The following is a 27,303-nucleotide window of genomic DNA, read 5'->3' as shown; positions in this document are numbered from 1 at the left end:
TTCCTTCCTGCCTCAAATGGAACAAAATCTAACTCAGAATTCCAGATTTCACAAATAACTCACCAGGGGTGTGATGGGAGTAGCTTGGGGGGCGGGAGCGGGGGCGGGAAGAGACCCGAGTGCTGTGAGCTTGGACAAGCTACTTTACCTTCCTGGACTGGCTGAGGCACTGGCTCAGGAAGTCCCCTTCCAATGCCCCTCCCCAACCATGTAGTGACCTTCCAGCCCCAGCCCAGCTGGAACTTGGTCTGGAGGTGGCTTCCACGTTTTGAAAATACCCCAAATCGTGACAAATCAACGTCTGTCCTCACGCCCATTCAGGCTCTGAGTCCAAGGACAAGCTGGTAAAGAACGGAAGCCACACGTGCGCGTGGACCAGCCGTACTCTGAGGGGTAAAGGGCTCCAGGAAAGGAACCCACTGGACCAAGCCCCATCCTTCCACCCGAGTCACCGTGTTCATGGTTTTCTCCGAGATTAATATTCTCAGAATAACTAACTTCACAGCCCAGCTCTAAATGTCTGTTAGCTCTAAACGTCAGTGGTGCTATCTGCTGCCGCTTCCTCGGGGCAGAAGAGCAGTCATTCAATGAACCCTGAGTCAGCTTTCCACCTACTCTTCAGCAACGTGTGAACACCTGTAAAAGTGTAATATGTGCTGGAAGCAGAGAATACCTGCAGTTAGCTGAGGTCTAAGGCTCTCATTTTGCAAGTTACCTGTAGTGTTGGTGAGCGAGAATCTAGGGCCCCAACCTCAGGAATCCAGAAGCTCCCTGGCAGAAAGATAAGTGACTGTTAGCATTTCCCAATTTCTGGAGCTGAGTGCCGGGAGCTATTTACATGTCACACCCACGGGCACTGCGCGAAACCTTCCCCACAGCACCCCACACACAGACCTGCACGGAGGCTCCACACGTCACAAGGTGAAACCACCGAGAAGATGGTCTCCTCCTGAACCTTCTGGCTCTGCCTGCAAGGCTGACTCTTCACCAGGGCTGTCTGGGGCCTGCAGTGCTTCTCGGGCGCCTGTCAATACTGAGAGCACTGCTCTGCAGCAGAGAAATTCAGGATGAAAGAATGACAAGCAGCCTGTATGCAACCAGTAGCCAGCACCGTTTTCTAGATAATCTGGAAAGATGTATTTTGATAACCTTTTTTTGGCTCCCAAACAAGAGATAACAGCCTGGCATTTAGATAAACATTTGGAATCAGAGAACAGCTTCCAAATATACACCAACCTTTTCATTCAATCAGAGGAGGAGGGAGCGGTGATCTTAACTGTAATTGTCTGAAATAGCCAAGCCTCCCCACCTAACCACACATGTGGAAGGCAAAATCCTTTATTCCCAAGTCACGCATGAATAATTACACAGGAGAGAAGTTACAAATGCTTCCTTTATTACATAAAGCCAGTACTGCTATTTCTAAATTCCACTGTTTGTGCATCTCTAGGTTGTTCAGTGTTATGCCTGTGATGTGAAGGACAGTCACTTCTAGGGGTGCTCAGCGTGGCCTCCCGTGTTGTCCATCACACCTGCTCCCCACTGCATGTACAGCTGCAAGCTACTCTAGGAGAGGAAGTTCTCCCGGGCCCTAGAGTAAAAAACATTCTTCCATACTTTATTATAGCAGAAGCAACAGAGTTCTGAAGGAGACATAATTAGTTAAAGACAGTACCGAGTCGCAGTCTGTCAATACATCACCCTCACCGTTTTCATTAACAAACTGGGTTACGCTGGAGCCCAGATCTGCTTTACAATTTGCTGTTATAAGATGGTGCACACTCTCCTGAATCCAGGGTGCGAGGCCGCTCTCAGAACAGCCTCCTGACCAGACCTGTGCGTGAGCGGCCCCAGGCTCGGGAGCGGCTTCCTCTGCCAACTATGGGCTGCAACAGTGCCCTGCAAGGCCAGCGCTGGTTCGAAGCCTACACCCTTCAAGGCGGTCTCCACCATGCATCCAGTAGAATCACCAAGTTAGTACTTCAGTGTTGTTACATGTTGTGAGGAGAACTACTTTCCATGATTCAATTTATCTCAAAGGAATAAAGACATTTGGGCCAAAAATACAACCAGATTATGACCAAATCTCTAAGCAAAAAAGCAAAAAGTAAATACCTGCTGGGGTTAACAAAGATACAGTAATTCTCTTCATGTGGCCTTCTACTGGTTTGTGAACTGCACTATTAAATATTAAAAATAATGAGCTTTAACAAAAATGTTTATAACCAGCCAACTCATCCAAACAGGCATTTGGCCAGTAAGAAGTTAATTTCACACCAATAAAGTTTTAGAGTGTAGATTTATTTAGGGCCATTTGCACATGTTCATAGAATAGTTTACCCCCACAAATGACAAGACAGCTCCCCTTCAGTGAGTCCCTAGCCTAAACATTATCTGCTTTACTTATACATAGCAAGAGGATAACATTAAACACGGAAGCTTTCGATTTGTGGCACCAGATGATGGTCTACACAGGGCATCCTTCAAAAGCTACAATTAGGGATCCACCTAGCTTTTCAGCAATACAAGCCCGATTGAGGTCTTCTGGCCCATTTGCTTGACATTCGTGTTTTATGCCTAGGGAGGAAAGAAAACAATTATGTTTAGTTATGGCAGCAGTTTACCTATTTCTTTAACATAGCAAACCGTTTTAAAAGGCCGGTTCAAACGGGCGGGACAGCTGTGGCAGAGCTAACCGCGGCCGAGTACACAGTGACGAGTCATCTGAAAGCACGGACACCGGCAAGAGAGACTCGCACGAACTAGTGCTGACAAAGAGGCGCCAGACCTAGCAGCGCACATTCTAGACGCTTCCACTCACATAACAAAACCAGCCAGAACTACTCTATGCTGTTAGGGGCAGCAGTGAGGCTGGGGTGCTGGGCATCAGATCAGGAGACAACCACGCTTCACCTATGCTTTCTATAGGTACGCTGTTTTCAACAAAAAAGTTTAAAAGCAGGAGTAGGAATCCTTTTTCTTGGTTTTGGAAACACGGAAATACATGAATTTGATACTTTGATTCAGTCGGCTGGATTGAGAAGTAAGAGCACAAAGGGGATCATTCTGCCCAGAAAGCAGCCCTCCGGTGGCTGCACACCCCACGCCCGGGCAGCCCTCTCAGAGACGGCCTAGTGACAGCCTTCTCAGGAGGACAGCGCACGGCACCTCAAGTCCCGTGTACAGAGAGGCTCTGGAAACAGCTGCTCGCTTCCTAACAGCTGCCTTGCTTTCTGGTTTTCCGTAGTTTTGAGACCATTTCTTGAGCTGCTTTCAGCACAGCGGGGCAGCTTCGAGACCACGCGGGACTGCCGGGAGAAAGCCAGCGAGGATTTCACTGGGGAGGAGGGCAGGAGGGGGACGCCTCCAAGTCACCAGAGCGCGTCCACGGAGCAGCTCCTCTCTGGGGGGGGAAGGCGACACGGAGCTGGGACACACTCCATGCCAAACAAGCACGTGTGGAGCCAGGCAGAGACGCAATGAGGCGGCACCAGGTTTCAGGGAAGGAAGCGAGAATTTTGTTTCCTCACGTAAAACAAGCTAAGGCAAATCTGCTCTACTGCAAGAATATAAAACTAGTCACAGTGAAACCAAATGAACATGACCCTGGGCCAAGCCCTTGTGACCTTGGCTCTCCCAGCGGTTTGGTTTGAAGCCAGTCACAGCAGGAAGGCAGGCGCCTTCCACTCTCAGCTGGGAGGACCCAGGCCCACAGAGGTTATGCGGTCTGGGCCAAGCCACACAGCAGTTAGATGACAAGCTTAGCCCTCAGTGGGCTATGGGCACTGGCCCCATGCTCTGTCCATCATACCAGCATCTCCACCTGGTTGAAGACAGTAAGCAGGTCCAGGCCATCTTCTCAGGATCCCTGTGACCCAGCAGCAAGTCACATATAACAGGCCAGCCCTGGCCAGTCTCCTTTGGACACAGGTGAGTCAATAACCTAAAAATCATACCATTCCAAAAAAAAGCCAGCAATAAGAGCGTCTCTTCCCATTTATGAACACGTCCTTTTTGCTACCTGGCTACGTTCAGAGGCAATAGCAGATTTATCACTTACTATGACTGATGTAAACCAATTTGTCTCCACCTGCCCTGAGAGAAACTTGGCAACGTCTGAAACTAGTTTCAACTAGGACGGAACAAGCCACACCCCCACACACAATGTTGAGAGGGCAGTATCAGGTACAGGCCTCCCGGCCCAAGGACCTGCAGGAGGCAGAGACGTGCTGAGAGCCGGCTCTGCCTCCAGGTTTCCTCAGAACAAGCAGTGCCCTTCGCTCTCTGTGGAGGTTTGCCAAGACGAGGCGCCGCTCTGAAACGAAGCCCCGGCTCCTTGGCTTGCCACACCCCTGACACCTGGCGGAGGCTAGACCTTACCTTGGAACTTCTTTTTGATGGCATCCTTGGAGCTCGCATAGATCATTTTACTCTTCAGAGGAGCTAGTTCTGGTGCCCTGGAGAGGAGAGGGGCCCAAAAAGAAGAAAACCAGTTTAGAGAAAGCACAGCTAACATCGCATTCCGCATCTGCATTAGGTGGGGGAGGGCCCTCAACCTTCCGGGAGAACTTTTCTAACTGCAGTTTTCCAGTTCCGCTCCTCTGAGACTGTGCTGGACGTGCATACATAGAGCAACTTGCATTGACCAAGGAAAAAAGTCAGGGACCAATGATCAGATTCAGTTAATGGGGCAAAAAACACCAGATAATCCACTGTATTATCAATTGTCTTCTTGAAAATAACTTTTTATCATTTGTATCAATTAAGGATTGAGTTTAGGCTATAATAACCACCATCTTCGTGAGAGGTTTTTTAATAATTTCTGGTGGGAAAAACTTTCAAAGTACAGGAAAGTATAGAGAATAATCTGTAAATCAAGAATCTGCCACCCACAATTAAGAAATGCTCCCAGTTTTTGTTTCAGGTTGTTTTCAGGAGAAGAATGTCAGTGAAGCCCAAGCCCCCACACTGCCCTCCTGGCCAGCCTCGCACCCAGGCCCACTCCAGCAGCAAACTCTGACCATGCGCACCTGTTTTCCATCTCGGTCTAGCATCACAAGACACAGCACAAAGATTTCTTGTTCTAAGCTTAATGGAAGTTCAGTGATAATGACGTCTTGATAATATTACTATTACGTTACATTCACAGACTTTTCAGTGCCGCCCCCTCTTGAAAAAATACGGCATACACTTTACCACATTTGTTAGCAGCAATACTGAAAAACAGATATATTAACAACGCACAGAAAAATCTCATCTCCTCAAACTGCACAGCCACACATGCATTATTTCTCACTGCACCACCGAACCTCAGGCCCGCCTGCATTCTACACCACACGACACCAAAGGGTACAAGGAGGCTAGTTAAACACTTTTAAGCACTTAACAACCCCATTTGGTGGCCACATTTCCAGGACATCAACAGTCATGAACACCATGGACCTGTGTGGCCCTCACCTAGTCTGATGCCCGCCAACAGCAGGTGAAGTCTATTCTTGGGAACAAAATGTGCATTCCTCCCAACTCTAGGGTCCAAGGAGGGTGGCAAAGCCACAACGTGCACCTCAGATACACAAGTGACAGAATTAAGTGGGTACTTTTCTTATGCAAAATAGGTCAGGGACAAAAAAAGCTTTAGCTGTTCTCATTTTACTCTAACCAGATCTTTAAAATACTTGAAGAGCCATTCCCTGGGCCCTAAACAGAGTCTTTTACAGGAAACTCCTAAGATAAGGTTTTATCTTTTAAAAAGTAACAATGCAAAATAAAACACAGCACTAACACTGGAATTTTCTCTTCTCCATTCATTTCCCAAATGTTCTTTAATGAGGATGTATCATTTTCTTAGCGGGGAAAAGAAGGGATAAAAAACCAGGATAAAAATAGTGCAAATAAAGGAAATATTCACCCATATAAAAGCTTAAACGTTTACCTGCTGTATCTGCGGCTCAGAGTAAATTCCAGAGAGGCCAGGGCTCTCCCTGCTTTTTTCACAACTACTTTCCCAGCCCTAACACAACACCTGGCATGTAGCAGAAATAAAAGTTTAACAGATGCACTTTCATTCAACATGCTTGGTTTAAGACTCAGTATTATCTTTAAGCATGTTGTCTGTGGCTACCAGGCCTGTTCCACAGTAAGAGCCCAATATGACCTCACATCTGTAACCCCAAGGCATCTCTGCAACCCCATGGCATCTTTGTTCCCCCAGGTGCAGCCAAGGGCCGCAGGGGACTAGGGGTGGCCTAGAGTCACATTCCTTGAAACCAGAATGCTCTGATCTCCCAGTTCCCTGGCGCACAGCTAAGAGCTAAACCCCTGCTTGCCTTGCCCAGCTCAGGCCAAAGGATCAAGAGGACCCACAGGGCCCACCCCTGCTCCTCAAATCACAGGCCATTACCACCTGCCCCTTTAGAAGCTAGAGAGATTCTCACTACGTGGCAATTCCATATCATGGGATGTACAGTAATATGATTAAGTGAGGATCAGGGTGATGTTCGAGTCAAACTTAATCTCAAGTATGAACTTACTTGAAAAGACCAGAATAATTTAAACAGCCTTTCAGGAAAAAGGCCATGTAAATGGCTTTACAGTTCTTTTCCACTGTGTAAAGCAGCACTGTTGACAGAGCTTTCTGCAGTGACAGGAATGTTCTGTCTCAGTGCTGCCTAACGAGGTGACCACTCATCACATGTGACTACGGGGCATCTGAAATGTGGCGACTCAAACTAAAGCTGAACTTGTGATTTTGTCTCATGTCAATAGCCCCAAGAGGCCAGCAGCTACCCTCCTGGAGAGTGTGGACAAAGAAGAAATCCCAATCGGAGATGACGACCGCACCCACTTCAAAAGCACAAATCAACTGGAAGAGGGCTGGCTCTGGGCACAGTGTGTTGAAGACTCTGGAGAGGAGCTAAGCTGACAACAAGAGATTAACTCTGAGTTTATGAAAGCTTGATATTTTTAACAATGCTTACCACAGGAAAAACATCAACTCCTCTTTTCTGGATTCCTTTGTTTCAAAGCTTGCATCATACAGAGCATAGCGACAATCTTTTTCAGGAAGCATCCCCACAAAATGCTTGAAAGGATCGGTTATGGTGACACCAACATCTCCCACCAAAATCTCCTTGCCTTCCTCCACGATGATGCACTTTTTATCTGCACTGAGACAGAAGATGACAGCCTTCTTTCTTTTCTTGATTTCTTCTGGCGTGGAGCACTTCCGAACTTTCATGTCATAAAAAATGCGACATACTTCATCGGCAACTTGCACTCCTGAGGCCTAGAGTGAGAAGAGAAGAATGCCATAAAGGGGTACAACTTTTATCACGCCAAATAAAAAACACTATGGCTTCTGGTTATAGACTGGTATGCACTTACATGTCTCCTACTAGGAAGACTAGAAAATCTGAGCTGCAAACACTCTCAGTCATTAAACTTTAAAAAGATGACATGTACAAAGCCGTTCATCACATTACGTGGGAGAAAGGGAAGATGTGGCCACAGCGGCTCCTCTGACCCCAGAACCTGGAGACAGAGCTTCCTGGGGTGCTAGACTAGCTTCTTCTCACAGAGGTTGCTCAGAGCCCAGACTGTGGGTAGTTATCTCTCCAGTTCAGGTGTTAACACCCCCTCCCAAATTCTTTTCATAATGAATAACAGACCGTCAGAGTGGCTGGGTTGGGAAAACTCCACTTCTACAGCACACCCTTTGCTAATATAATGAATATTTTAAAGGTTTTTGTTCTATTCACATGCCAAAATTATGATTAATATCCAGTAATGTATCAGTCACATACCTTTAAAATTTCACTTAAAAAATCACCAAGTTTTAAATTAAAATTAGAATGAGTAAGATTGCTAGGAGACTAGACCTCAGTTATTTACACCGCGAGTAAAGAGGTATTTATGTGATGTGGCACAGGTCTTAGCTAGCTGACAGTGATGACTGTATCGCAGAACACAAACACATCAAAACCAACACCCTGGAGGCCCTAAGCTTGCATGGTACATATCAATGCTATCTTAATCAAAAGTAGATATTCACTGCTATAACAAAGAGGCTAGTTTAATTCGGGATTCTATGACCAGAATAAAATAAAAACGCACACACAACCTTTTATCATATTATATACTTGCCATCCCCAAATGAAGAAGTGGTCACACAAGATGTTGGTAAGAGAAGATCCAAAACTAGGTTTTGACCTTTTCATCTTAAGGAATGTGCTATTCTCATTAACTTTATTTACAATTTTTCATGCTTCATTAACTACTTTGGTTTGCATGTTAGCTTTTCTAAAACAAGAACTGTAAACTTACTGGAATTTAACTACTGAACAACACCAATTGTTAATGATACCCAAAATTAACATCAAGTTTTTTAAGAAGTTAAAATGCATGTGAGATGAAAAAATAACCTGCACACTATGAAAAAATATTTGCAAATGATACATCCAATAAGAAATTTGTATGTAGACTATAAAAAGAAACCTTATAACCACAGTAAAAAAAAAAAAAGCCCAATTTAAAAATAGGCAAGCGATCTGAATAGACATTTCTTTAAAGAAAATTTAAAAATGGCCAAGAAGCATTTGGAAAAAATGTTCAACATTACTAGTCATTGGGAAAGTGCATATCCAAACCAAAATGAAAAAATACTGCACACACACTAGGATGGCTGTTAACAAAAAAGATGACAACGACAAATTTTCTTGAGGCTGTTGAGAAAATAGGGCCCTTAAACATTGCTGAAAGAACCTGTTAAACAGCACAGATGCTTCAGGAAACCATCTTGCAGTTCCTCAAAACATTAAACATGGAGTTAACACCCAGCAATGCCACTCTTAGTTATACATACAAAGGAAATGAATGTCCATACAAAGATCTGTACCTGAAAGTTCATGGCAGCATTATTCCTAACAGCCAAAAAGTAGAAAGAACCCAATGTTTATCAGCTGGTGAACAGATAAACAAAACGTGGCAAATCCATACAATGCAATATCACTCACCATAACAATGAGATGCTGACACCTGCTGCACTTCAAACTGTACCTTGAAAACCATTATGCTAAGTGAAAGACCGAACTGGGTGCTGAAGAAGACTCTTTAGAGTCCCTTGGACACCTAATCAGTCCTAAAGGAAATCAACCCTGAATATTCACTGGAAGGATTGATGTTAAAGCTCCAATACTTTGGCCCCCTGACGTGACGTGTCGAGTCGACTCATTGGAAAAAACTCTGATGCTGCGAAAAATTGAGGGCAGGAGGAGAAGGGGGCGACAGAGGATGAGATGGTTGGATGACATCACTCCATAGACATGAGTCTGAGCAAATTCCGGGAGATAGTGAAGGACAGGGAAGCCAGGCATGATGCAGTCCATGGGGTTGCAAATCATCAGACACGACTTAAGCAACTGAACAAGTGAAAGACCAGATGTAAGAGGCCACACATCTTACAATTCTATTTTCATAAAATGTTCAGAGCAGGCAAATCCATGGACAGTAGAGCGGTTGGAGAGGGAGGAGAGTGACTATGGAGCCTCCTTCTGTAGAGACAGAATGTTCTGGAATTTGACAGTGGTGATTGGTGCACAACTCTGGAGATAAACTGAAAATCTGTGAATTGTACTTTATGATCTATGAACTGAATCTCAATAAAGCTGTTACTTAAAACTGCATGTAAGAATGCTGGGGGTTAAAATACACAAAGATCCTAGCAGTTACTTAGTATTAAGGTAACTGGACCATTTAATCATTCATTCATTATAAGAGTCAGACATGGCTGAGCGACTGAACCACAATCCCACCTAATCTAATCCATATCCAATCACTAAAGTTAACGTGTCAGTCGCTCAGTTGTGTCCCACGCTTTGTGGCCCCATGGACTGTAGCCCACCAAGCTCTTTTGTCCATGAGATTCTCCCGGTAAGAATACTGGAGTAAGTAGCCATTCCCGTCTCCAAGGGGATCTTCCCAATGTAGGGATCGAACCCAGGTCTCCTGCATCACAGGCGGATTCTTTACTGTCTGAGCCACCTGGGAAGCCATAATTCACCTCCAATCTCACCTGATCTAACCCAAATCTAACCATACTCACTTCAATCCTAACTAATCTAATCCACATAGATACAGAAAATTAAGGCCAGAAAACTACCTCAAAAGTTGCAAGTATCACTTTCCCACTTCTAAAAACTACTTTCTTAAACCTTCTGTTACTGCTTTAGGAGAAATATTGTTCCAGTCGTCACAGTCATCTATGTAAAGCAAGTTAAGAATCTTTATTTTGATTTTTTTATCCTTCTCTGCCTCATTCACTCTTTATACCTCAGATTAATTCTCTCAAACCAAGTTGAGTTAAAACCACTACCACATACTTCATGTGTCTCTAACCCATGACACTCACTACAGTTTCAAGTCTTGTCTGTAAGATTATTTGACTGTCTCCCCAAAGGGGTGGTAAGTGCCTTAACACTCTTAAGTCTTGTTCACTTTTATATTCCCTTGAATTGAAAGATGAATCAGATTCTCAAGGACACGCACTGATGGAGAAGACGAAGACAGGGGTAAAACACTCATTATTCCTTGATAAACTCCAACAGAAGGGCGTTTATAGAAGGCCAACTGGGGGCGAGGTGGGCACACAGGAAAGCCACAGAGCGCTTCCACTCTTTCGAGTCACTCTTTCTGAGGGACTGGAAGGATGAAAAGACAGTTCCTGACCAACAGGACCCAGCGTGCACAACACGAGAAGAGGGGACTGAAATGGGGATGGGCGGGGGGGAGGGGAGAGGCACTGGATATTTTCAACATAAAGTAAAGGTGACCAGAGTTGTGCTTTTGGAAAATAATGAAATGACGCATAAGACAACCAAGCAGGAAGAGAACTGTGGCAAGACCGTCACCTGCAAGGCCGATTCTGTCAGCAAGGCAAGAGCTGATGAAGACCTCATCAGGGAAAGGGGAAGCGCACACAGAGGAGGACAGTCACCTGTGCACCACACCCTGGCTGGGAAGGGAGGGTCGGAAGGAGTGAGTCAGGATCAAGTGTTCAGTCAGCAGGAGGCTGACTAACATCATGAAACACTCATCTTCTCTAACTTGACATTGCTGTTGCTGCTGCTGCTGCTGCTAAGTCACTTCAGTCGTGTCCGACTCTGTGCAACCCCGTAGACGGCAGCCCACCAGGCTTTCCCGTCCCTGGGATTCTCCAGGCAAGAACACTGGAGTGGGTTGCCATTTCCTTCTCCAATGCATGAAAGTGAAAAGTCAAAGTGAAGTCGCTCAGTCCTGTCTGACTCCGCGATCCCATGGACTGCAGCCTACCAGGCTCCTCCATCCATGGGATTTTCCAGGCAAGAGTACTGGAGTGGGGTGCCATCGCCTTACAACCTCTTTGTGACGCTGTAACACCAACTTCTGCCCTTGAAAGTAATTTAAAAAAATGCACAAGGCAACGTGTTTATTAGATTCAATCGTAATGAATAAAATATGCTTCAATGTGTTAGACTTTGGTTTACTTAGCATATACTTGCAATATATTTGGTATGGAAGATTAAACAACTGGTCCCTAGACCCCTGATAATGACTCTTATGAAGCTGAACTAAAACAAAAGCCGCAAGGGCCAACTGAGAAGGCAAGGGAACCACTCCTCCAGCCCAACCAGCTCTGCCTGCGCCCTCCACCTGCACCCCCCACAGCCTCGGGGCACCAGCAGGGCTCTTCTTCCGCCTTCCATCAGCAGACAACAGGGAGCCAACTGCAAAGCTGGGGTAAAGACTGGTGGGATGGAAAAAAGGAAAACTAATCCTTAAGTAACTCTAGTTTACTAACTTTTTAGAGGCCAAAAGAAGCTAACTTGAAGTTAAAGTACCAGAACTATGAGAGCAACAGGCCCACCCAAGCTTCCCCACGAACCAGCTGTGTCACCTCGGGTGTGCCATTCAACATCCCCAAAGTAAATGAGTCCCTCAGCTGACTTATTCAGGGGCGAGCACTAGATCAGTATCATTACCTGGGGATCCTGTTAAAATGCAGATTGTGCAGATTCTGATTCATTGTATCTGGGGCAGACTCTGAGATTCTTACATGTCCAATAAACTCCAGGCGAAGATCGCTACACTGTTGCTTTAAGTTTCAAGAAACATGATAAAATCTTAGCACTCATTGCTATTTTACTTCTCTGCCTAAAAGTTTAATTTTTATAATGAAGCAGTAGCGATAAGAGTACATTACAAACACTAATAGGCCCAAAGTCAAAGCATTTTTGGGAACACAGTCTCTTTGTAAAGCCTAAAGGGGTCTCTTCTCAACATGGTGTTGCAAACAGAAGACACAGCAGTAAAGAAGCCAGTTATTCTAAAATATGGCTCATCTATCATAATGATTAAGAATTTCTGTAACTAGTAAGTCCTGTGGATTTGGTACCACAAAGAGAATTTTCAAAACAGGTGTAACCCTGATACACACAATCTCTTGTTTACTGTGTTTTTACCGAACAGAAAAGATCCTCTCCCATAAGTATCAGTTTTCAGTACTTTTCTAAAATGTTAATTATTAACATATTAACTGCTCAGCTGTCAAAAAAAATCCAAAGTCTATTTTTTTTTTAAAGGAAAACCAAGCTCAGTTGGGATTCTAAATTAATTTCTCTGGTGGTTCAGGGGTTAAGACTCTGTGCTTCCACTGCAGGGAGTACCGGTTCAATCCCTGGTTGGGGAACTAAGATTCCACATGATGTCCAGCAAGGCCAAAAAAAAAAAAAAAAACAAATTTATTTCTAGAGTTATTTTTATTCAACTGCAAAGTTTTAACAATAAAGACCTTTAAAGGATACTCTGAAATAGGACCAAAATCAGCTGCAGTTAGGAAAGAAAATCTTGAGAGCAAAAATAGATCTGCTATTACAAGAGCCTTGTGATTACCTTAAAAAGATATGTTATCCACGATTTGAGTTTCTCTGTTCTGTATCAGTGACCACTGGAGAATTAGCAGTTGCTCTTAGAACTCCACCCCCATGTCAAAATAGTTGCTGTTAAGTGATTAACTTCATTGTATTTTATCTCACGTGGCTACCAGTTTTAACTTGTTCTTGAAGCATGGGAGTGCTTAGCCTGCCAAGCTCCTCTGTACATAGGGATTCTCCAGGCAAGGATATTGGAGTGACTTGCCATGCCCTCCTCCAGAGGATCTTCCCAATCCAGGGATTGAACCCAGGTCTCCTGCATTGCAGGTGGATTCTTTACCAACTGAAACGGATCTCAAACCTGAGTCATCTCTAGAAGAGCTTCTGTAAAACACTGATTCAGAGACTAGATGAATACATGGAGGCACTGCCTTTTATACTCAACATTCACTCAGTGTACACTTCTTTTTAAAAACTTATCTTTACTAACAGAGAGGGAAGGAAAAGCTACAAAGACTGTGAAACACTGGGTATTTTAAAGTTGCAGATGAGTGAACACATTTAAAACATCAATTCTCTCCATTCTAGTGGAGGGGTGGTAAGCTTCGAAAGAAGCTCAAGTTTCTGATTCAATTACTGTAAACAACTGAACCAGCTAAAATGTGATGGTTCACAGCAGCCCATCTTTCCCCAAAATATCACAGTGGTCTATGCCTATACCACCAAACGCAAGGAGGATGCCTGACTGGCTCCAAACTTGATGTCAGCTGTGCCTAACAGAGCCCTCACTCACTGCAGAAAACAGGAATGAAAGCTACTGTCCTACCTCCGAAAATTACTGTATTAAAAAAAAATTATTTCTCTAAGCTCAGAGTCTGAAATATTTGAAAGTAGGATATTGCACAGCAGACAAATACAATTTCAAATTTACAAAATCCTGGCAGAAAAAAAGGCATTAATTACGTCCTTTCTCAACCTGCCAACTCTTAACACCCAGCATAAATGCTAATCAAAGGAATTGGGGAGTTTTAAAATGAGTTCATGAATATCCTTTACCTACACTATCCTTGCACAAGGGCCAGGAGAAACAGAAAATTACCGACTACAAAATATTTAGGCGTCTGCCTACTACAACCAGTGCCTCAGAGCAATAATGTTGAGATAACAAATGAGAGTGACAAGTATGTCAGGGACATTTTTACATGTAAGGTTTAAAAGCCTCACAGATTCTGGGTCAAGAAGGGTGCTGAACACATACATCTATCTCCCTACCAAAATGCCACTGAATGTTCAAATAAATATGAATGAAAGTCTGAGAAGCACTTAGGTCCTCAGGTCTCCTCCTGAACTCCACTCTGCCGCCACCCCACATTCCAGGAATTCTGGCGAGGGTCAACAGAAGAGGTCAACAGAAGAGTCTTTCTGGCTCAGTTATCACTCTGAAAACAAGAAAATAGGTGGCCGTGTGTACGTGTCACTCTACCACCAGGCCCTGAAGCCTGACCACGCATCTCTAACTCTGCAGTCCACTGTTCCAGAGAGCCGTGCTGAGCCACAGCACCTTCTGTGATGACACAAATGTTCTCCATCTGCACTGTTCAACGCAGCAGCCACTAACCACACGGGGTGATTGAGCATGTGAACTACGGCTGATGCAACTGAGGACTTTAAATAGCTTAATATAAAACAACATACAAAAATTAACTCAATATGTACTAAAACAGTACACTTCAGGTAAACAAATTTATAAAGCCTATTCATGTCATTTTCTGTCTTGGAAAAACTATTTAGCTTTATAGATGCCTCATGTCATCAGGAACCTCAGTTACTCTACTAGGCAGTAAAATAATGCCTCCAAAGGTCAAGATTTCAACTGGAGTTCAGTAATTATAGCCAACTAGCTGGAGGTGAGGTGGCAATCTCGGGGGCGGGGGCGGAATTTAGATAATAGACTCTCTGAGAGGGGTGTATTCTTTGTGTTAATTTGGAAAAAGTCAAAACCACCAGATAGTTTAAAACTTACAAACCTGACCTGCAGCAATAAACCACAATTCACAATGGTGAAAACTTGGACCTGTGGGGTGAGCTAAGTTTCTGTCCTACAGTCTGTCCCTGCCCAGTAAGTATAGATCAGACCAGCAAACACACAGCATCCTCTATCCCTTGATCCCTTGTTAAGTCCAAACTGTCCAGACCTGCTGAGGATGGTTTTATATATTGTGCCTTGCTCAAGGGGGCCTGACCAAGGGCGCAAGAAGGAGCTAATTAAGTTCCTGCCCCACTAGCCAAGATAGGTAGGTGCCCACAGGACCTCGATGTGGGAGAGCCTGTCTCCCAAGGCCACCCCACCCCAAGGGATGGCCATTCTGTCATTTAAACAGTCACTACACAAACTATCAGTGACCCAGAAAACGTTCCAAGTTAACCCCCTGCCCTAACTCACTGCTTCATTCCCCCAAACCAGAGCGACCAAACAGCGTTAAGTCGATTACCACTTGTACAAGTCCTTCTTCACCTTACAGCAAAACACAAGCCACGTCCTTGAGACAGTCTATGGAGATCAAACAGCAACTCTACCAGCCATATGGCAAAGTTCAGAGGTGCACAAAAATGATTTTATGGATACACCTTACTTTGTTGGGGGAAAAAAAAAAAAACCTCTCCTTCAAAAACCTAAATTTTCTGAACCACCAGCCATAACCCCACCAGAAGAAAAACAAATCTTACAGAAAAATTATTTCAACATCCAAAGTAGACTAATCATAATAAAAGCCCAGTTGCTAAAAGACAGTCTCTCTTACTCGGATTGCCTGCACTCATACAGACAATCTGACTAGGTTTAACAGGTTCCTCACCCCACCTGGGAGGCAGGGAGTCAGAAAGGGTGGCGAGGAACAATAACAAACCGGACAGAGAAATAAAACCTAACAATAATAAAATAATTAACAAAAACTTTAACCAAAAACAACACTAAAAAACAGTAACAATAAACCTGACAGAGAAAATAAAAGTCCCCATTCCCCCTCCTACCCACTCCCAAAATGTAGACAGGTGAGCGGGAGCACACGGGCAAACAGTCCTGGGGCTTTCCTGCTCTCTTTCAAGCGTCTGATTTCTGTCAGGATAAGCCCACGCCACGCCAAGTCCTCTATGCCGCATCTTTCCAGTCTCCTTTCCCACCTCTCCCCGACACCTACCCCATAACTGCAGTCGGGCGCAACTGTGACTCCCTGAATGCATCACACGCATCAGTGGTGCTTCACTTTCCTCCTCTCCTCTGGCAAAGCCCCCAGGGCTCAGCTCAGGCATCTCCTCTGGGAAGCTAAGGCTTACCTGGTCCCTCAACCACCATCTGAACCTGAGTGACTCAAGGCTTCCATGTGCCAACGCAGAGGATTATCATTCCTAGCACAGCATCACCAAGGACGGGATCAACTTTCTCCAGACTGCACTCCTTAAGGGGAAGAACTAACTATTCTACCTAAGCAATATCATCTACTTGATTAGGTTCTGGAAAATGATTATTCCATTTTCATGAAATGCCCTTCAAGATGTTTTTCCCCATCCTTTATAGTACAATTCTTACACCAATGAAAAGATTATATCTCAAAACTTTAGGGTCTCCTGAAGGAAAAAAGAAAAGCAAAAAACTTGTAAGCAGAACTTCAGGGGTCCAGAGGCTGAGACTCTTCACTCCCAACGCAGGGAGTCTGGGTTCCATGCCCGGTCAGGGAACTAGAGCCTACATGCCGCACCTTGGACCCAGAGCAGCCAAATAAATAATTTTTGTTTTAAATTTCCTTTTAAAAAAGGAATTTCCTTTCTAAATTTCCTTTTCCCTGGTGGCTCAGATGGTAAAAAGTCTGCTCGCAGTGTGGGAGACCCGGGTTTGATCCCTGGGTTGGGAAGATCTCCTGGAGAAGGAAATGGCAACCTACTCCAGTATTCTTGTCTGGAAAATCCCATGGCTTGGGGAGCCTGGCGGGCTACAGTCCCTGGGGTCGCAAAGAGTCGAAGACGACTGAGTGACTTCACTTTCACTTTAAGAACACTTCTAGCAATTTCTGTTCATCTCCCTTAGACTGTTTTTTTCCTGATGAGACATGCTATTCTTGCCTTTTTCCTAAAGACACAAAACTTCAGTCCTCTGAATGCTGTTTGCAAAATTTTATGTTTGTTTTTGAGGTTCCTCATAACTGATTGACAAAAAAAAAAAGTTTTAAAGGAAAAATTTCACATTACTTCATTTTATAAGTGACAACTCACTGCGTATCACATCAAGGATCCATGAAAGTACTTGTAAAGATGGTGAAACTGAAAGATATTTTTTGCACTATAATAGATAAACTTGTTAATTTCAGGTGTACAGTACAATGTAATGATTCAGTATTTGTATACACTGTGAAACAGTCACCGTAAGTCTGGTTAACTTCCATCAACATAAACTTACAATCTTCCGTCTTGTGATAAGAACTTTTAAGGATTTATTCTTTTAGCAACTTTCAAATATTCAGTAAGTATTATTAATTACAGTCACCAAGCTGTCCATGACATCCCAGGGACACTGGAGGTTTGTGTCTTTAGATCACCTTCATCCATTTCACTCACCATCCTCTCTGGCAACCATCAGCTTGCTCTCTTATCTGTGAGTGTGGGTTTTTTCTTTAGACTCCTTACATAATTGAGATCATATGGTATTTGTCTTTCTCTGTTTGACTTACTTCACTTAGCTTGTTGCCTTCAAGCTCCATCCATGTTGTTGCAAGTGGTAAAACATCTTTTTTATGGCTAAATAATATTACACTTATGTATTTATAAGTGCACATATATATGCCACATTTTCTTTATCCACTCGTCCATCAATGAACACAGGCAGCTTCTATGTCTTGTCTATTGTAAAGAATGCTGCAATGAACAAGGGCTTGTATACATCTTTTATTCCTTTGGATAAATACCCAGAAGTGGCTCACATGGTAGTTCTTTTTGAACTTTTGGAGGAATCTCCACATTGATTTCCATAATGAAAAAAATAAAAAAGAAAGAAAGTGAAGTCTCTCAGTCGTGTCCAACTCTTTGCAACCCCATGGACTATAACCTCCCAGGCTCCTCCGTCCACGGGATTCTCCAGGCCAGAATACTGGAGTGGTTTGCCATCTCCTTCTTGAGGGGATCTTCCTGACCCAGGGACCTAACCCGCATGGCACGCAGATGCTTTACCGTCTGAGCTACCAGGGAAGCCTGATTTCCATAATGATTGCACCAATTTGTATTCCCAGCAACAGTACACAAGGGTTCCCTTTTCTTCACATCCTCACCAACATTTGTTATTAACATTTTTTTCTTATAATTGATATTCTAATGTATATATGGTCAATTAATTTACCTCAAAAGAACCAAGAATATACAGCTGACCCTTGAATATCTTGGGAGTTAGGGGGCCCGACCCTCGGTGCAGCTGAAAAGCAGCATATAATTTTGCAGTCAGCCCTCTGAATCCGTTGTTTCACATTGGTGGATGCAACCAACCACACATTGTGTAGTATGGCAGCACAAATCTATTGAAAAACATCTGTGGCTAAGTGGACCCAAACTGGTGCTATTCAAGGGTCACCTGTACAATGGGAAAGGACAGTGCTTTAACAAATGGTGCTGGGAAAAGCAGACAGTCATGTGCAAAAGAATCTTACAACATAAGGAAAGTGACTCAAAAAATGGATTAAAGACTTGAATGTAAGATGTGAAATGGTGACTCTCCTAAAAAAAAAACACAGATGGCGAACTCTTTGACAAAGGTCTTGGTGATGATTATTTGGATCTGACTACAAGAACAAAAGCAACAAAAGCAAAAAATAGTGGAACTATATCAATGAAGAGACTTCTGCACAACAAAGGAAACCATCCAACTGAACTCTTGGGAGAAAACATTTGCAAATCATGTACCTGATAAAGGGTTAGTATCTAAAATATGTAAAGAACTCACTCATACAATTCAGGAACAACAAAAAATTCAATTAAAAAATGGGCAGAGGCTCTGAATACACATTTTTTCCAAAGACATACAAATGGCCAAGAGGCACATGAACAGGTGTTCAACATCAGGGAAACAAAACCACAATGACACACCACCTTAACTCTGATATCTCTGTCAATGTCCTCTGCCTAACACAATCCCCCTCTACCCACGACGGTATCCTAAGTGCTGAGGTCAGTTCTTGGCATATAATTTCTCAAGTATTTACTGAATAAACTGTTGATGTTGTAAACCTTGGGGCTTCCCTGATGGCTCAGATGGTAAGAGTCTGCCTGGTATGCGGGACACCTGGGTTCAATCCCTGGGTCGGGAAGATCTCCTGGAGGAGGGCATGGCAACCCACTCCAGTATTCTTGCTTGGAGAATCCCACAGACAGAGGAGCCTGCTGGGCTACGGTCCACAGGATTGCTAAGAGCTGGGTATGACTGCGCAACGAACACTGCCACTTCCATTGTAAACCTTGAGGGCCAAGAAGAACTGTGTTTCAATCTCCATTAATTACTTCAGGAAAAATATGAGTGGAAGACAAGATTTTTTATATTTAGAATCAAAGTCACCTGAAAAGTCAAATAAAAAAGTTGATTATAAAAAAAGATCATGTATAATGATTCCAAGTAAAATAACATGAATTTAAATAATTAAAAAGACTATGTTTTAATGCACTCACCCACTATTTGCATTTTACTTAAGTATGCACTAGCGTAATCAGAATATAAAGAAATGAGACTATCCGTGTATTTGAATCAAAGGTGGTTTAATATGACTATTTTAGCCAATGCTGATAAGCAGCACTTAACCATGTGCCAGGTATGCTTTAGTTTATTACATACACACCTCACCCAGAATGCTGTGATGGCAGGTACTATTACCATCCCCATCTGGGAGCATGATGAACTGCAGACACAGCACAGTCCGTCATGTGTCTAAGGTCATATAGTTAATAAGTGGCAAGAGTCAAACACCTAGACAGCCAGAACCGGTGTACTCTCACAGCTATGATACAATACCCCTTCCCTGGGCTGCTGTAAGGATGAGTGAGATACAGTAACACAATGCCCGACACACAGTAAATACTTATAAGTTATCTGAGACAGCATTACTTCTCGTTCTTTCATTTGGTAAGCTTTCAAGTGCTTTTCTATGGTTCCAGATGCCTCAGCGAGCATCAAATATCATTATTTCATTTTTAAGAGAAGGGAACTGGCACTGCTGAGGGGGTTTCTGTATGCCAGAATTATTTCAAAGCTGCCACTCTGACAATACTTGCCTTATCTCAAAGGATTTTCACTTTAGACTCAAATTACATTATAACACTATACAAAGAGAAGGTACTTAAAACTCAATTTCGACTGTATTTTTTTAAAAAAGGTAAGGAAGAATATAAAGTATAAAAATTAAAGCAGTCCATCTCTATCGGAACCTGCCCCATCATAACGAAGAATTCCTCTTGTTCACTTTCATTCAGCAACATCTGTTGCGGGCCTACTAGCAAAGACCTCATGCTATTGAAATACACAAATCTTATCTTATGGAGCTCAACAGTCCAGTTCCACAAAAAATCTTAACAAGTCCCATAAAACAGTGCAATCAGTAACAGTGCTATCTCAGCACAGTCATATGCAAACATGCAGAGAATTAACAAAAGTGCTGGTATCCACATTAACTTCCCCTTACAAATTAAATAGGCCAATCCACAAAGTCTGACGCTGGTCCATCAAGGTAGCCGCTAACCATATGTGGTTTACTGAGTCCATTAAATGTGGCCAGTGTGGTAAGGAACTGCATTTCTAATCGTATTTCACTTTAATTAACTTAGGGACTTCCCTGGTGGCTCAGACGTTAAGAAGTCTGCCGGCAATGCAGGAGACCTGGGTTCGATACCTGGGTCGTGAAGATCCCCTGGAGAAGGAAATGGTAACCTACTCCAGTACTCTTGCCTGGAAAATCCCATGGACAGAGGAGAGTGGCAGGCTACAGTCCATGGGGTCGCAAAGAGTCAGACAAAAAAGAGTGACTTCACTTTTACTTTCTTTAACTTAAAATTTAAAATCAATTATCCATTCCATTACTGGAAAACTAAATATGCTTGGGGCAACTTAGGTATGTGAATCTACTTTTTCAACTGTAAAGTTTATATCTAAATATATACCAAATGTGTCCAGTGAAAACTGAGGGTCTGAACTGAGATGTGTTGAGTATAAAAATATATACTGGATTTCAAACAATTTGTATGAGAAAAGAATGTAAAATGTCTCATTTTTACATTGATTAAATGTTGACATATTTCAGATATATTTCATCTTCCCTTTTTATTTTTCTAATGGAGGTACTGGAAAATTTAAATTCACATTTTATTTACGTAAGTAATTCACATTTTATTTCTATTCAACAACACTGGTCTAAAGATGACTTAAAACATTCTCAACACAGTGATTTGAGAATTCCTCAGAGCTTCGACAACTGACTTGCATGATTGCTCCCTAGCAACCTAGAGAAGTTTTACCCATATTTGCCTATGCTTTACTTTCAGCTCTATTACTACCAAAAAAAACAACTATGAGCAAAAATGGGCTACATGAAACAATTTAAAAATAAACACTAATTACATTTACAAGTTGGCAATCTCCTGAAAGCAGATCAAGATAGGAATAAAGGTAGAAAATTCATCTTTCTTTCCTGTGATAAGACAAAGAGGAGCAACAACTCATAAAGTAACACAAAAATGTTGAAAGGAGTAAACAGTCTTCCCTTAACATGGTCCAAAAGCACAAACACAAAGATAAATTAGTTTTAAACTAGGTTTCCTGCTATAGTATGCACTGAAGTTTCTACCTTTCAGGCACTCATCCTCAACCTTGTAACAGTGTAAGAGTTCTTTGATGGTCCCTTGTCAAGTCAAAAATAAATAAAGCCAAAGTCTCATTATTTCACAATACAAACTAAAATATGAATTTTAAGAATTTTGATTGCATTTTTACTGAAATCAGCTATTTTTTAAAGATCTACCAAAAAATAGATTCTTCAATTTTAACACAGCAGACACATCATGAAATAGGGTAAAGAGCACATAAGCGTTACAATGTCAGCTACTAGAAGGCAATCTTAAAAGAGTTAACTCTATGGGGTCCCTTGTACAGAAGAGTCCATGATGAATTAAGCAACAAGTTTGTCAAAGCATTACTGAGATGGACCAATCTGACGTCTCTTCTTCTATGCTTCTCCCAATGTAAAATTTCAAGCAAGATGAATAGGGGACAGCTTTTAGAAGGACAATTCCAAGTGAAAACTCACTTGTAACACTGAGGCAAGGAGGTAGGGACAGAAGAAAAACGACTTAAAACATTTCTGAGTGCAACGTATAATACACATCTTTGGGCATGTCTCTCATGGACAACCTGGAGAGGAATATTATGCTATGTGGGTAGGAAGCTCAAGATGCTGAAATGATAAGCATTATTTAGGTATGCAAATACCGAAGAGTCCAGCAGAGACTAGACCTGGCTATTCAGACTTGAGCCTTACTCTGTAGATAAAAACAATGTACATTTTAAAACAACAGTTTTTAAGGAGTTTCAACTTTTTTTTCAAATTTCAAATTGAGTTCAGCTCAATTATTACTGAAAGAAAATAGCTACACTGTCACAAAACCACAAATGTTTAGCCTTCCTATATACTAAAAACATCATTTTGACTTAAACCAGTTCTATTTGTGAAAAATGATAATGGTTATTTTTGCTTTACTTGTTTTTAATAAACTTTTTAAGAGACATTTTGTTCACAGCAAAATTGAGCAGAAAGTACAGATTTTCCATCTATCCCCGTATTTGTTTTCTTTCTTCTTTTTAAAATATCTTGGCTATGGGGAGGGAGGTGGGAGGGGGGGTCATGTCTGGGAACGCATGTAAGAATTAAAGATTTTAAAATTAAAAAAATAAAAAACTAAAATATCTTGGCTAAATATACTGCTTAGGAAAAAAGAAAGAAAAGGATACGGATAAAGTAGAGGATGTTAATCTCCACATCCAGTCAAACATGGAACTCTCTTCTAGATCACTCTACCACTACCAGAGCCTCACAAGGGCAGCTAGCTGGAATTAAGAGTTATCGAGCTTAAAGAAAAGCAGGTGCCAGAGATGAGGGACATCAGTCTTCATTACGCAGGTCTGGTTCTGACACTCTCTCATTAATATTCTTTTAAGGTTGGATTTACTTTATGGATCCACAAATGAGCTGAGATGAAGACATAAGGAGTATTTAAACAATGTCAGCCTCACTGAGAATGTATGCATGTAAAAAATGAAAATATACTCAACTATTGCTAATGAGAGAAATGCAAACTAAAAGACTGAGAACCCATTTCACACCTATTGGATTGGTTTTCAAAGTCACATAATGCCAAGTAAAGAAAAGAAATAGAGAAACTGGCTGATGGGATGCAAACTAGAACTAAACCTCACAAAGCTTTTTCTCAAAGTTGCAAAAGGATGCGTGAAGCATGGTAACATTTATATAAAAACTAAAAATACATCAAGGAAACATAATACAGATACACACATGTACAGCTCAAAGTGTGGAACATCAATGAGAATCAAATGAATCAGCTGCAGGTGACTATGTTGAACTGTACCTGAGCCCTGTGCTCCTGGAAAGCAGAGACGATTAAGAAATCCACTCCCATCATTTTGTGTTCAGGGTAACAAAATGACACTGCCCTTGCTTACCCCGAGATTAAGACCCACCCCCAGGCTTTCTCAAGACTCCTCAGTTTATCAGCCCCAGGTTTCTTTCTTTTTGCAGATGTTCCTCATTTTAATTAATGTTCTCAATTGCAATAGCCTGCAAAAATCATCTCCTTAATTGGCCAGTAAGTGTATTACTTCTTTGACAAGGAGACGTTACCTCTAGGGAGGGAAGGAAATGGGATGAAGATGATGTATAATTTACCTAACATAAAAACCTGAAATATGGCAAAAAGTTAATCTTTTTTTGTACAAGGGAACCTGTTAATTCTGTGTACCTTCCTGCTTAAAATGTTTCAAAATTAATTTTTAAATTATTTTAAAACCAGATATGGAGCAGAAAAGGCCCCAAGTCAATTAATCCTTTACAGACTGTTTTCAAATATGTTAAATAGGCATAGGAATAATACATGACCAGCCTTTTCTACTGGACGGCGGTAAGTAAAAACGTTTTTGCTAATCATCAGGTGGCAGGATACACTTATAATTCATTCTGAGCCAAGAGCTCAGTTTGTTAGAGCCGAGTTCTGATCAGGGTGAGGTTAGGGAAGAATTGATGCTTCTGAACTGTGGTTTTGGAGAAGACTCTAAAGAGTCCCTTTGGATTGTTTAAGGAGATCCAACCAGTCCATCCTAAAGGAAATCAGTCCCGAATATTCATTGGAAGGACTGATGCTGCAGCTGAAACTCCAATACTTTGGCCACCTGACGTGAAGAACTGACTCATTTGAAAAGACCCTGATGCTGGGAAAGACTGAAGGCAGGAGGAGAAGGGGATGGCAGGAGAAGGGGACGACAGAGGATGAGATGGTTGGGTGGCATCGCGGACTCAATGGACATGAGTTTGAGTCAACTCCGGGTGGTGATAGACAGGGAGGCTTGGTGAGCTGCATGCAGTCCATGGGGTCGCAAAGAGTCAGACACAACTGAGCGACTGAAGGGTGCGATTATCACGCAGACCTTTACTGTTTCAGACGCAAGACTACACTGACTCCCCAGAGAGCCACACAGCTACGCTGCAAATGCATTTACACTATCATAAGAGTAGCTGGGCCAGTCTCCTGTGATGTGTCGATCCATACCCAACAGGAAGAACTACTCAGCAGATAACCCTAGGAATTTGATGGTAGGCGGGTAAATAATCTTCGTATGAGGAAGCTGGCACACCCAGTACACACGCACACCAAAGTTTTGTTTGGAGTGTGTATATGGTTCCTGTGAAGGGTAGGCTTATGCGGTGTTTTTTGTTTTTTTCTTTTTTTTGGCACTGTAATGTGAGACTATGCAAACATGAAATCTCATTTTAAAGTGCCCAGGGTGATTTTTGGAGTTGATTTCAAGTTACTTTATTCCCAAGTGTTTCTAGAAGTTAGTGAGTACCAGGAAGTGATTTTGTTAATGTAGAACAAACTCATCAGCAGTTAATATTTAATCCTTAAAAAAAAAAAAAAGCCAAGAAACTTGGAAGCAAGCATCTAATCAACAGATCTAAATAGTTTCAAACACAGAGGTAAAGTGCTATAGTCTGGAATAACTTTCAATCTTTTCAATCTTCACTATATTCTTTAACAGGGAGGATGCTCTTGTGCTCATAAGGCTAAACAGAAGAGTAACCTTTAAAAATAGTCATCTACACAAATGAACTTATCTACAGAAGAGTCTCAGACACAGAGAACAAATTCAGTTCATGGTTGTGAAGGGGGAGGGGGTTAGGGGAGGGATGGAGCGGGAGTTTGGGACTAGCAGATGGAAACTACTATATAGAGAATGGATAACCAACTAGGTCCTACTGTATAGCAAAAGAAATCATATTCAAATATCCTGTGACAAACCACAATGGAAAAGAATATTTAAAAAGAGAATGTATACGTGTGTATGTATATACATATATATGTACAACTGAAGCACTTTTCTGGGCAGCAGAAATTAACAGATTGTAAATCAACTACACATCAATTAAAAAAATAGAAATGGTCATCTGCATTCTGAACTCACATTGAAAGCATCAAAACAAGAGTAGCTCATAAATTCTTCCTAAGTTTGAAATGTATTCAGACTCCACCCATCTTGATTGATTTTTATTTCTCCTCCTCCTGAGCCATAAATAAAACCGACTGTTCATTTTATTTGAATGTACAGAAATAAAGAAGTTAAGCTTTAAAATTCAAGCATTTAACTAAAGTAAAAAGGCTTGATTCTTTTTTCAAACAGAAAATGAAATTATGTCACATCACAAGGCACTAAAGCAGGCTCCAATCTGATTCAAAGCACTTTCACTGGAGTGGATGGTCTTAAACTGATGAAAGCTCAAAGCCGTTGGATGAAGTCTTTCAGTGTAGAGTAATATATAAAGTAGTATAATCTTAAAGCAGTTAAAAAGTTGCAAGATGCTGATCCTTTCTGTAGCTCACAGAATTAAACCAAAGAAGATTCAAAAATCGAACAGCAAATTCTTACTCCCTATTCTCAGTCATCATGAAACTACAGATTAATCTTTTTTCTTCCACTAATGAGCCAGTCGGCATAACTATGAAAGAATACCTTAAGAAAACCCAAACTGTTACTCAGTGAAAACATTTGTACGCAGATGAACTGGTACTAGCAGCTTTCAGGCAGACAGATGCAATAACAGTGTAATATTTCTAGCAAAGTCTGGTAAGCCTTCGCCTGCAAATCACTGACCAAAAATGGTAACAGTGTGCGCCGACTAAAGAAATTGACTAAATGTTCTTCTTGGTTGTCCAGTTAATACCACGGTTCTACAGCAAACTAGAATGCTACTTTGGAGGGGAAAATAGGTATATTAAGCAAAAGGTCCAACATCTAGAATATGCGGAACATCTGTTTACTCTTAAGCAACTCGGATAACTTGACAGACTTGACAAAGCTTTTTCGTTTATTTTTATTAGCATCCCAGCGTCAGGCCACCCTGCTGTACGCCAAGGGCTGGCAGAGCCAACCTGTCTGCAGGTAAAAGAAAATCTGTGACCACACGGGGAGGCCAGACAGGCCACCGCCCGGCCGGACGGGAGAGACGCGGACCGAACCGCCGGGGGCGGCAGTCAAGTGCCACAGGCCAGGTACGGAATCGCCCGGGTCAGGCCGGGTGGTCATCCCGCGCCCTCCTCCCCGGCCCCAGGTGGCTCAATCAAGGCCTCATTCCTTTCCCTAGGGCACAGACCTACCCGGCCGAAACCACCCGAGTCGCTGACCGCCCGCGCCCGGCCACGGCCAAATCAGCGCCGACGAGGCCATCACTGGAGGGAGGGCAGGCGGGCCCTGGCGGCGAAGCCGGGGCGCCGGGGGATCGGCCCCGGCTGGGCTGCCGAGGCCGCGAGGGAGGCCTCGCGGCGGCGGCGACAGCGAGAATGTGGCGGCCGGCGACTCGCCCCGGGGCGCGGCCCAGTGGGTCGCGGCGGCGGAAGCCGGGGTCCCTTCTTCCCTTCCCTGCCGCCCTGACCTGGCGGCGCCCCAGAACCCCGCTCACCATGTTCGCCGCGGCGGTCGCAGAGCGGGGAAAGGGAGCCGGCTGGCGCCGAGTCTACGGAGCGTCCTCTTCACCGCAGCCCGGGCGAGCCTCCCGGGGGTGGGCGGGCGCCGCGGGCCCCTACGCGGCGGCGCACGTCA

The 27,303-nt window shown here is 42.9% G+C and overlaps 1 protein-coding gene across 1 annotated transcript; it reads right to left on the bottom strand.

Moving 5' to 3' along the window:
• On the bottom strand, window positions 1,376–27,303 carry DSTN (destrin, actin depolymerizing factor). Its single transcript, XM_018057224.1, has 4 exons — window positions 27,164–27,303; window positions 6,978–7,285; window positions 4,381–4,457; window positions 1,376–2,577 (listed from the first exon to the last, which is right to left on the bottom strand). The coding sequence occupies exons 1-4, from the start codon at window positions 27,164–27,166 to the stop codon at window positions 2,468–2,470; spliced, it is 498 nt and encodes a 165-aa protein (XP_017912713.1). The 5' UTR covers window positions 27,167–27,303; the 3' UTR covers window positions 1,376–2,467.

This window comes from Capra hircus, chromosome 13 (assembly GCF_001704415.2).
Source record: "Capra hircus breed San Clemente chromosome 13, ASM170441v1, whole genome shotgun sequence".
Classification (NCBI taxonomy): Eukaryota; Metazoa; Chordata; class Mammalia; order Artiodactyla; family Bovidae; genus Capra; species Capra hircus.
Note: the sequence above shows the minus strand (reverse complement) of the source record. Positions and strands in the feature narration are given on the sequence as shown.